The 12164-nt window shown below is 36.7% G+C and overlaps 2 protein-coding genes across 2 annotated transcripts; one reads left to right on the forward strand and one right to left on the reverse strand.

The window, feature by feature from the left end:
• Positions 1–1011: 1011 nt before the first annotated feature.
• Positions 1012–5377, reverse strand: LOC149118532 (gamma-aminobutyric acid receptor subunit beta-like). The gene is made up of 6 exons (XM_089287935.1): positions 5298–5377; positions 4547–4650; positions 4127–4258; positions 3079–3293; positions 2058–2384; positions 1012–1574 (listed from the first exon to the last, which is right to left on the reverse strand). Exons 1-6 carry the CDS (start codon positions 5375–5377, stop codon positions 1371–1373), a joined length of 1062 nt encoding a protein of 353 aa, XP_089144061.1. The 3' UTR covers positions 1012–1370.
• On the forward strand, positions 5130–11135 carry LOC149118533 (glycine receptor subunit alpha-2-like). The gene is made up of 8 exons (XM_089297421.1): positions 5130–6204; positions 6287–6354; positions 7212–7429; positions 7861–7943; positions 8884–9021; positions 9285–9499; positions 10185–10346; positions 10477–11135. The coding sequence occupies exons 2-8, from the start codon at positions 6346–6348 to the stop codon at positions 10738–10740; spliced, it is 1089 nt and encodes a 362-aa protein (XP_089153547.1). The 5' UTR covers positions 5130–6204; positions 6287–6345; the 3' UTR covers positions 10741–11135.
• Positions 11136–12164: the final 1029 nt, after the last annotated feature.

Consider the following 12164-nt stretch of genomic DNA (forward strand, 5'->3'; position numbering starts at 1 on the left):
TCCGAAAATTCGCATAAGTCCAGCAAACTGGCCACAGGACGGACATGTGGTGGGCAAATGAACTCTCTTGATATGATCACGAAGGGATTATTGAAACTGATGAAATTATTAATAATGCACGAAATTGAGAGAACATCCACTAGATAGTACACCGCTTATAATATAATGACTAAAATAATGATAATAATGATACAATCCGCTGACGAGCTGACGATGATTATGATACTGAAGGACCGTTCAATTTCATATAACTTTCGTGATATAATTCATTGATTCTACAACCTCATTTTCCTATTTGAGTTCCCGTGTGAAATCATTACAGTTGCGTTCGGAAAAGAAAGTGGAATATTTTCGCTTTTTAATATATTACTTCAATCTGATTAATACCAGTTTCATCGTTAACTAGAAACACTCCATGACTCAGGAGACCAAGTTGTTCGGGACGAATAGCTTTCGACTGTTAAAAGAAGACTTGGGTGAGTTTGGCCGTCTATGTTAGAAGACAACGCCAACTCCATCACATCTCTATTTCGCAGACAGAAGTCTCCTTGATGCTTCTGACAGCAAAATGGTTGTGGCACAGACCCGAAAGGTTACTAAAACGTCCCGAAAGGGAAAAACGCCTGCTGAAAAACGTTCAAGTAAACAGGCTGGAGAGAAATCCTGAAATAAACAGTCCGCCAAAACATAGCGAACGGGCAATGTGACGAGTCGAGATACCATGACATACTATATCAAATGATATTCAACAACGGACAGTTTAGAATCTGCCGGTTCTCTTACTCTTATAACACCAATGGTTAACTGAGATTGAATCGGCTTACGAAAAATAAATCAAAGTTTAGACCGCGAAAGCGATGAAGCCAATGCGAGTGAAGCCGAACTCGAATCGAAAGAAACTTCGGACACACTAGAAGGGCTTCCAAAGAAAACAAGCGAAGGAAGAATCCGGCGTTTTGTTCTCTCTACATCTATGTAATGATGAAAAGGCAAAATTCCAATCAAACTTAATCACCTCGTAAGTCAGGCTTGTTTATTTTTTAACTTGATAATATTTTTCTCATTATAGCACATTATACATGTTCTCTTCATTTTCTGCCGCTACTGCTTGCTGCTGTTGTTATTGTGGTTGTGGCCTCTTGGCGGTTTCTTTTTTTTTCTTAATTTAATCTTTAAATTTATCTTGTTTCTTAATTTATCTTGTTTCTTAATTTATCTTGTTTCTTAATTCGACTGATTCACAATTAATGTTTACTGACTCGATAGAGTTAAATCTGATATTAGGCACCCAATTCTTCTGCGCATCCAACATAGAATAGATATGTACGTCGTTAAAACTGAGTGTGGTGGCGATTCCAAGGCGATGAGGACTAATAGTCTTTATATCGGAAATAATAACCAATGTTAAACATGAAGAAACTCAACGGGAAAAGGATTCGGGCAATTCTGTCAAAGATGTCAACTTCACTATTGGACCCAAGTGCAAGGCAGAAACTGGAAATGCACTGTATGATGGTTGTTCTCGGCGGATTGGTCGTGTAAGGGCTGTGTTGAATAGCTGGACCAGGAACGCTCTAAAATGAAATGAAATGAAATGAAATGAGAAAAATGTATTGCATGAGGATTATAAATCTGACAAACGTAACACAGACATGAGAATAGAATAAGGCAAGGTCAGCTACTTTACTTTTAAATATTAACTTTGGGCCGTAAGGTTTCCAAATGAATTTTGTAAAAAAGAAAATAAACTTTTGCTCAAGTTTGAGTAGATCAATGTAATTATTGAGGTGCTCATCTCTGTGGCTGAGAACCTAAGAATTAGGAACCTAACAATACAACAGACGTCGTCACTTTACATATTTTCTTCATATCATCAAAATTATTTAGCTTTTATTATACTGTAAAAAAAACGCCAATCTTTTTGTATTATGTGAGAATCACTCATTCTCTACACGTAGTCACCGAACAGTAGGTGGTTTTACTGTAGTTACTGTACTACGTCAATAAATGCTGCCCCTTAGCAGAATATGTTACCATTCCAACTGATTACTTCTCACCTGTCTCGGATAAGAATTTCGCAAGACAGATTTCGGTGGTAAACTATATGATGATGGTGGTCGTGGTGGTAGACTATGCGTTGATTGTGGTCGTGGTGGTAAACTGTGAGTTGATCTTGTGCGGGGTACTACTGAAGATTTTGTAGCATTGAAAGTTTCAATCTCCATTTCAGCTAAAGAGTAATCTCTTGATTGTGAACTACGCTTTTTAGCCTTCTTTGTCTTCTTTTCACTGTGCATGAGAACTGCTACGTATTCAAGGAGGACACCAAACACAAAGATGAAGGAGACAATGAGATAGGAGTCGATAGCTTTGATGTAGGAAACCTAAACGTGGTGAAATATTAGCAAATCATATCACTGATTATCAGCAAGGTGAAAAATTGATAAAACTTACAACCTAATGTCTTGAGATACTGCTCTGTGGTCAGATGCAGATGATCTTGAGGAGGGGGGGAGGGGTATAATTCCATTCCTCAGCCAAAATGTTGCCAAAATCTAAATCCTAGTTCCATTCCCGTTTTTCATGTTTCTAAATCCCATTCCAGGCAAGCCATTTCCTGGTGAAACATCGGGCAAATGCTCGCCCCTATTTTACCCCTACAAGGCTTCCTAGAAAGAAAATCATCTCGATCCATTTAAACCAATCAGGTTCAGACCTTTAGCCCCCTAACACTACTGTCTGCTTTCCTAGGAATTTCTTTGTGTACTGTATAGGAATAAACAAAAAGGTATCCATAACTCTCAACTGCTTACAAATGTGTGCACAGAGCTTACTACATTCATCCAAAACAATATGTTGGTAGGGGATGCAGACATCAGATGAAACCCAATTCACGTGCCTTAACTCTTTCCTTCGTCTTTGTCAGTACGTTTAGAAGTTTTTCAATATAATCATGTCTTATTTTCATCGCTATTTATACTTCCAACTTCGCATTTTTCCCAGAAATCCTAAAACCCACTAAACGGCTGCGCCACTCAAATGTACATCGGGATGACGAACGTTACGATATTACTTTACCTTAGGAACGGAATTTCTAAGTGACCCCATAAGTGTGACGATAGTCAGCACCGTAGTTATTCCAAGAGCAACTCTCGCTGGGACTGCGTCTTTAGAAATCCAGAATGACAACCAGGAAAGAACAACGATGAGAAAGGTTGGAGAGTAAATTTGAATGAATGAGTATGCCAGCCTTCTTCGGAAAACAAACTTTGCGACCAAATGGCAGTAGGTACCTGTAAGATGTAAGTATCAATTATCATTATCAGTATTTATAACAAGGAGTTCCAAATTGAAGCGAGTAACTGAAAGAAATTAACAGTGCTTTTGATTATTTATCTATACTGACCGTCGAGATCACTCGATCACCCTTGCTTTATTTTTTTTCTATCAACTTGCGAAACTAAATGTATTGGAGAAGTGTAAGAGGAGTAAATGCTGGAAAAATTACATGCAAGCTACATATAGCACGGTAGTTGATAATTTGAATATATCAGTTACGTAGATCACAGGAGAATTTAAACATCTGAGCTCTTAAAAAGTTTATTTACCATTATGGATGGGATATACCAAGAATTATGATTTTATTTTAGGTTTGCTAGAAAGGTTATTGTTGCCTGTTGGTTAATGATAATGGCCGTTTTCACACGAGAGACGGATGATCCGTCTAAGACGGGTTATCCGTCCAGCACGGATAATCCGTCTTAGTGTGAAAACGGAACGGTGCTCATTTTAGACGGATAATCCGTCTGGACGGATTATCCGTCTCTAGTGTGAAAACGGCCAATGTAGTAAAACTACAAAAGCACGCAGGAGGTCTAAAATCCAAATTATTAAGGTAAAGTACCAATTTAAAAATCAAATCTTCTCAGCCTGGAAAAGACTGTGACCGATCATGAATGTTCATGAATGAAGAAAGTTCATTTTGGAAGCTGCATTTATGGGACAAGTACACGTATTAAACTTATCCATTTATTTTCATTTATGTTTGTACTTTTTTATTAATTCTTGGGCAATCAATAAATGTTAAAAATGTGAATTTCATTAATAATCAGGTAACGAATGATACCTATGACGTATTTCACTAGCTTCCTCTCACTTTGGGCATCAGCTAGCTCGAACTCTGACATTTCATCATCCAAAATGATGACCGCCTGTTTGGCGTCCCAGTGGTAATCCATGTCATTAATGTCATACGAGTCTTGACAGGAAATACAAACTGTTAATTATGATATTCTTAATTCTTCGTAATTAACCGTATTCTCGTTGCTTGATACACTGATATAGTCAGATATAGACAATAATAAATTTTTTCTGTTGGTAATGGGACATTCCTTATCGAAAGCAAGAAAGTTATGTTGCAGGTAGGTAGGTAGATAGGTAGGTAGGTAGGTAGGTAGGTAAGTAGGCAGGCACGTAGATCTACTAGGTAGGTGGTAAGTAGATTAGCTACTCCTTATTTCAAAGTAACACATAGCGTTACACTCACAGCTCAAAATTTCAAGGACACACGTCTGCGTATCTAGGGGATAATCCCTTAAATTCATTCTGCAGGACGCAGAGACTGTTAACCTATTTACTGGCCACAGGCCGCTTAATCAAGAGGAACACAAAACAAGGAAACATCTTATTGTAATTCTTAAAAACTGTTTCTCTATTGTAATTTGCGTGAGTTTTTTAATTTGTCGTCATATCGATACCACCTGCCGATCCGTTGACGAAAGAAATGCTTTATCCGGGTTAATGTAGCTTAGGGATTAACTAAAACTGTTGCGTAAATAATAATAGTGACCTAGGCATCTATCAATATGCGTCATGTATAAGACCATCCTGGTTTGTACTTGCCGTACCAGGTTTAATAACTAAAACCTACAAAATGGCGGCTCTTGAATATTTATTACGAAATGATAGCGATCGATTTGCAAATGTATTAAAGCAAAACCCATTTCCTTTCGTTTCTATCCCTATTTAAAAAAGAATTTTCGGAAATTAACAACGCGTCCGCACATGGATTATTTTCAATCTGCGGTTTGGTAAAACGTATTGGTGCCTTAAGCTCTACTGCGTAGTTTTGTCAGATTATCGAAGAGTGGCAGTACTTGTAGTTCTTTATTTTTCAAAGGCATCAAAGAGATTACACGGGCTAAACAAATAAGCGTGCTTTGTGCAATAAAATACAGATCTGAATTCTAGTATGGTACTCAATAAATCATCTGATTCGGTAATGTTAGTGAACAAACGTATAGTCAATGAAAAGTTTCCATTTTTTGCAGCAAAGTCCTTGAAGTTTATTTACAGCTCCTAATGTAAATTTGGTCATTATCGCGGGATTATATTTTTTTTTTCTGTGACGTTGCCTAAAAATTTTGTTGGTTGAGCCTGGTCCGCACAAGGAAAAAAGTAAAACCTTGCAAAGTGGTCAATTTGTTGGTGCAATAATAGGGGAACGTTTTCTACACTCTTTGCTTCATTAGCATCAGGGCTGCAGCTTTCCGATCGAGCTAAAGAAAAAAATCAACAGTAAATATTTGAATGCATTGAACGATTAACTTCAATAGCTCATCAGCGCTTTTGTCACCAAGAAATTTTGCATTCTTTGAAAGGTGATGTATAACATTCAAAAACTAAAAAATTCACTAATTACTAACATTTACAAACTCTTCAAGTGATTAGAGTCAATTTGCATCTAGCAAGATCGGCAAACTGATGGGGCAAAAAGTGAACAAACACTATCCCAACGTTACTTTTTTTAACCTGGAGTAAGAAAAAGTTCACACACTTGTGAAACCTTTAAAAAGTGTTCCAGCAATACTCAGTCACGCGATAAAAATAAATCAACTAACCTAAATCCAAGGTCGGAAAACAAATAAATAATTGAGCAGGAAATGTCAGGCCTGTCAAAATGTCCACTTTTACATATTAACGTGTTTCCAAAAACATTTTCTATCACTTTTCATCAATAGTGCCTTGACTTATAAGCGTTGAAAGCTGTGTCCCAATCAACCTATATATAATATTAGTGTGTATTATTGCTTATCATATAAGTAAACAGCATTCCTCTTTTCAGATACAAAGAAACTGCAGATGAACTCCAACAAATAACAAATCCTGAAAAGTACCACAAGTATTTACGACCTTATCACAAAGGTGCAAAGACACGTCGAGTGTTGCTGGTTATGTAACATAGTGTTTTGTTTCCACGTAAAAATATAATTTTTTGTGTTTAAAGGCATTCCGGTTAATGTGACTGTTGGAGTGACCGTGATACACTTTGTAGCGGTAAGAGAGATGAGCGAGGTAAGAACGACTTACGTGGTGAATTTGATACATTTGCTCTGCTTCTTATAAAAAGTAACTAACAACAAAGCGCGCAATTTCTTGAAATTTTTACGTCATAAAATGAAGCAGATAAGCTGAAAATGTGAAGATCAAAGAATTAAAACTGATAGGGCGCCTTTTATTTGAGTGACGAAGCATTATTGGTTTTGTATTTTTAGCTACACGACTGGTTTAAAAAAACTCGCGCCAATTTCTCATACAATCATAAGCAGTACAAAAACCAATTGTGACTCGCCTGCTAGCTCCCACGTTTTGCGTCATTTCAAGTAATTTTGATTGGTTTATTGCATTGTTTGTGTCCTTTTTATTGGTCAGACTGACTACTTTAGTTTAGCTTTCATGACAGTCCAATGAAAACCACTCTGTGTAGTGCACGATTTGTAATAGGAAAACAAAAAAGGCTACTAAATCCCCTACGGCAATACGGGCATAATTCTACTACTCACAAACAAGAGAGAAAAAAAACAAAGTACTTTTAAAATAAACGTTGAAGATAATCATTAGCAGTTTCGGTCCATATCATCTCGACTCATCAGCACATCGCTTTTGGTGCTGGAAGGATACCACAAAAGACAAATTGAGGAACTGAGGAAATAGAAGTATCGTTGTTATAAACTGGAACATTGGATGATACAAATTAAGAGTTTTCATTGGCTTAGCTATCATGGTATATGAGCCATATGCCATGCTCTAAAAATATGGTAAGTGCACGAGTAATTTTTGGGGGCGTTTTAATTTTTAGTTTAGTTTAGTGTTCTATATTTGGTGGACGTTTTTAATAAAACAGTTACCGTGTTTTCGACTTATTTCAAAAGGAATTTTCATTGGACCTGGTCATCCGGCAACAATGGAAGGATGCACGGTTAAACCATTCTTTGAATTATACATTAACATTGCCTGCCAACTCCAAGAAGCTGATATGGCTTCCGGATACGTTTTTTCTCAACGTCAGAAGTGCTACCATCCATGATGTCATTTCCGAAAACGGTAAAGTTTCTATAAACCCTGGAGGACTTGTTTCTTATAGTGCAAGGTACGTCTAACGTAAAGCAAATACAACATTCAAACTACGCAAACACCTAGACCAATAAACCTCTATGGATTAGGTTTCTCGGTCGACTCTGATACGCGTTGGTAAATGTCGTGCTTCTGATCTGGCGTTTTTTTTTTTTTTCAGTTTATTGACAATTAACTTACGACTGACTGGTAATGGATCAGATCTCGTAATCTGCCTCAATCTTAGCGACTTGTTCCCCTTTGGCATTAATTAATTTAAGAATTTCTTACACCATGGTCTGAAGTAAAAAGCAATTAAGTTTAAGAGTCAAAATTCAACGGTATTATTACATTCGGACAACCTTGCCATCAGCACTTTAAGGATTTGAATTGAAAACTGTTAAAAATTATAACCAATTTATACATGTACATCGGTATGAAATACTTTTAAAAACATTATATTTTCAGGATAACCATTACTGCCGGCTGTCCGATGGATTTGTCTGATTACCCAATAGATGAGCAAACCTGTGACTTGGAGTTATCGAGCTGTTAAGTATTGAGCAAGAATATTATCGGAAACATTTTCAGTTCAAGTACATCTTTTTCATGTGACGTGTAAAACTTTTGAATCTAACCCTTTGATCGATCAATGCTGTTCTTTTGTATATATTTCCAGACATCTGAAAATTAAATCACAAAACAGTCCTAAGAAAATACGCGCGCTGATTGGTTGAAAATCATGTCTCTATAACTCGATAGAAACACAGAACTAGCACGAGCTGTTGACGTAATGATGGTGCGAGCAAAGAGAGTTTACATTTTGATAATCAAAGTTAACGAGTTGTTTTCCTTTTTTTCGTCGCGGTGTTTCTAAAAGAAATAGAAAACATGTTCTCCGTGTTTCTATCGAGTTATAGAAAGAACTCGAAAAAGCTGTGGAAACACTCACCTGCGGCTCGTGTTCCCACATCATTTCTCGTTCTCCCAAACTTCCTCTCATGTTTCTATAAGTCGATAGAACCACGGTACATGTTTTCTGTTTCTTAAATAGAAACTGCATCAACGTGTTTCTCAAATATCACAAGCGTGGAAACTCAGACATTGTAAGGAAAAGCTGATTTGCTTTCAGAGTACACATTAACTGAACGAAGAGAGCGTACCAGTTAGGCTCAACGGGACGCATAAAGGGGAAAAATATGATTTTCCATATATATGCTGCTGATATAAAGGACAATATGAGCCTGCAACTGGAGGCAAATTATTCCTTTCCAATCCCTTCTCTTCATAGCTCAGCGCGATGTCAAGATTTGAATTTTCGAACATTTATGTCTTACTTTTGATGGAACTTACTATTTGGTGTTCAAAATGAAGGCATGACAGACAAACCCGTGTGGTTACCTTCTGATCTACATCATATGTATATTCTGAAACCTTTGAAATAATAATGCTGCTTTATTTTTCACTCAATTTTTTAACGTTTGTTCTCAGACGCATATACGGAAAATGAGCTCGATTACAATTGGGCGGTGGGCAGTGGAGATGACATAGTCGTCAAGGACAAAAACTTGGCAGAACTCGCTCTTACTCAAGCAAAAGCCATCAAAGACTGTGAATATTATGCCGACGGTACGTAAAATGAAATCATGTGAAAGTCTCGGAATTTTAGATTGACAACCCCAGTACTTTTAGCGGGTACCTCTATAGCTAAAAGACGCTAACACCTTTATCAGTATTCACTTAAGTTTCGTTTTAACCTCCATCAAAATAAATCTTAAACTGACTATCATTCATATAACCAGGTTATGTATAGTCGAACAGTGTTATATATTCGGATGAAGCTATTATTACTATGTGTAACCTTAAAAACTTTGTACCTTCACCTATCCCAGGTACCCACTCAAAACTTGTTGCTCGTTTCTGGTTCAAGCGCCGTCTTGGATACGCTTTCCTTCAAATATACATCCCCACCATAATGCTGGTGGTCCTTTCTTGGCTGTCATTTTGGATCCCTGAAGACTCTGTTCCAGCCCGAGTGGCACTCGGAAGCACTACTGTGCTATCAGTTGTAACATTTACCGGTTCCTTTAGGAGCTCTTTGCCGAAGGTATGGCGTAAAACAGCTATTTTATACAGGTTACAAGATAGTCGAGTGAGGGATTCCATAAGAATTCATTTCGTTTTTTCTTTGTCTGTTTGCTTTTTTGTTTGTTTGTTTTCTTTTGTGTTCTTTTTTTTTTTTAAAAAAAAATCTCTTTTTTTTTACATTCATTTACAGTGAACCAAAGATCTACTGAAAGTCCACTAAACTATAAGATTTGTAGTGTATAAAACAGAGTTACCAAACCTGAAAAAAGCTCGATTAAAAAAAATATATCAGACTGCTTCAAGTAACAAAGAATTTAGACCATAGGTCTTACACACAGCTAGACGTGTTTTTAAGAACTTTTTTTCATACAGTGACGGCGATGTATTGCTGTCATGTAATTTTCCTAATGAGTCTTTTTGATACATCTTTGCAGCGCATTTTGGCCATGACTTTTATTTCACGTGACCGTCTTGATGTGCCTCAAGGTGCGGTTGCGAAGCAAAACACAGTCCGCCATATTAACTTTTATTTTCTCAACTCCTAAAGAAGGTCAGCAAACTTGCCGATTTTAAAATCAATTTCATTTAATCTCGGAAAGAACTCCGAAGCCAGAGCAACTTTTAAACTGGACAAAATAAAATGCTCATCGCTGAAAGAAAATTTCATACGCTAAACTCACATGCTGTGGTGTTTAATCTTCCAGGTATCGTACATAAAGGCGGTGGATGTCTACTTTATTGCCTCGTTTACATTCGTCTTCGCAGCAGTCGTGGAGTATGTTTCAGTACTCCTAAACACGGGATTAAATCGCCAAAGAAGTAACAGTGGGCTTTACTCAAGCAGGAACCACGTTGATGTGGGAAAAGTATGAAAATATCGTTGACTACTTGTTGATATTTTAAACCGTATACACTGCATGTCGTTCATCATTTTGTCTCAGTCTGGTTTTACCGGAAGTTAACTAGTTTGTTTTCTTCTCCGGCTTTTTTAAATAGCAGACAAATGAGTATAAAGAAGAGGGAGAGTTACATGAGGTTAAAGTGGAGAGCCCTGCTTCTGAAAATGTAGATTTAAAGAAACACCGAAGCGTTTCGGCGAGGACCGCGAAAGAATACATGCAATACGCTTTCGTCAGAAATGAAGCCAGCTCCATAGATAGAGTGAGTCGTGTCCTTTTTCCTTGTTGTTACGCCATCTTCAATTTGATTTACTGGATATACTACGAATTGGCGTCATTCGGAAATCATTCGCCTGCCTGATGTGCAATGAGCTGGTATCAAAACATATGATAAGTGACATAACTTAACATACATTCGTAACAATATTTAAGTATGAACTTTTAACAGTTGAAAGTATAAACTTTTTACAGTTGTAGCAATTCAAAGAATAACTAATTTTCTGTATAAAAGAGTAAATTGTTAACTAAGAAACGAACGATGCCAAGCATCAACAACAAAGACAACATGTCATCTCAGCTGTTAAATTGTTAAAATTTAGTTGGAATAGAAGAAAGGTTGGTCAAGCAGGGTTGCCACGGTCAGGGAAAAGTCAGGGAAAATTAGATTTTATCATCAAGGTCGGGGAAAAGTCAGGGAGTTTTGTATCAGGTCAGGGAATTTCTAAATCCCTTCTCAAAGTCATTGAAAAGTCAGGAAATTTTATCTTAAGTTTGCCACAAACTATATGTTTTCGTATACACAAGGCAATTTTAGTTTAGAAATTGTCTTAGCCATCCTTATTTTTGTTGATTCATGGCCAAAATAATCATCCTGCAGGACCAGTGAAAATTGCTTTACAGTCAGCGAAAAGTCAGTGGAAATTCATGGCTATTTTTTTTTTCCGGTAAGTGGCAACCCTGTTAAGAAGCTACCATGCGGAAAGACTGAAATTGATTAATTAAAAATTAAATTAGATATTTATTTGATAATAAAAGATTTCGTAAAGCACTTTAGAATGAAAATTAGCGATATGAAAAGTGAACGACGTTTCGATGACTCCATGTCATCATTATCAAGTTCGAAATACGTGATAGAATTGAATAAATATAAATAGTAGAAATGATGTAAAAAAATATTTAGGGAATTAAATTAAATTTCTTTATTTGTATTGAATAAGCAGGTAACTTCAAAAATTTAGGCAGCTTTACTCCATGAGTGCATGCCTGGTGCTTGTAGCTCATCAGGGGCGTGATTTCGTTAATACGCATGCCTAGGTAAGGACTGTGTTTTAATGACGGGAAAATAAACTTGTTTCAAGAAAGAACCGCTTCCTAATTCTCGATCATAAAACTGATAATGTAAGTGGAAAGAGCTCGCTGAGTACTAAGATTTGTAATGTAGTTGCCCGTCAAGTATCGGGACAATAGAAGCATCGTCAAAACTATGTCAACGTTTTATGCCAACTATGTGTGACAACCTGAATCACTCTGAGCAATTCCAAGCTAAATTATAAGGAATATCTGTCTATAAAGAACTAGATAAAAATAAATAGATGAATAAATGAAAATTATAAATCTGAATCCTCTATGCCTTGAAGTGAGCAAAACAAATCTCCCATTCCTGAAAACGTATTAGAGCAAAGATACCTCGTTTCCGAGGGAAAGGAATCATGAGCTCACCTATACTCTAATTCGTCTAAATGTGTGGTAAACACAATCAATATGCTTGCATAAATATCAAAAATT

Source organism: Orbicella faveolata, unplaced genomic scaffold (assembly GCF_042242905.1).
Source record: "Orbicella faveolata isolate gen_17 unplaced genomic scaffold, um_ofav_v1 contig_1, whole genome shotgun sequence".
Classification (NCBI taxonomy): Eukaryota; Metazoa; Cnidaria; class Anthozoa; order Scleractinia; family Merulinidae; genus Orbicella; species Orbicella faveolata.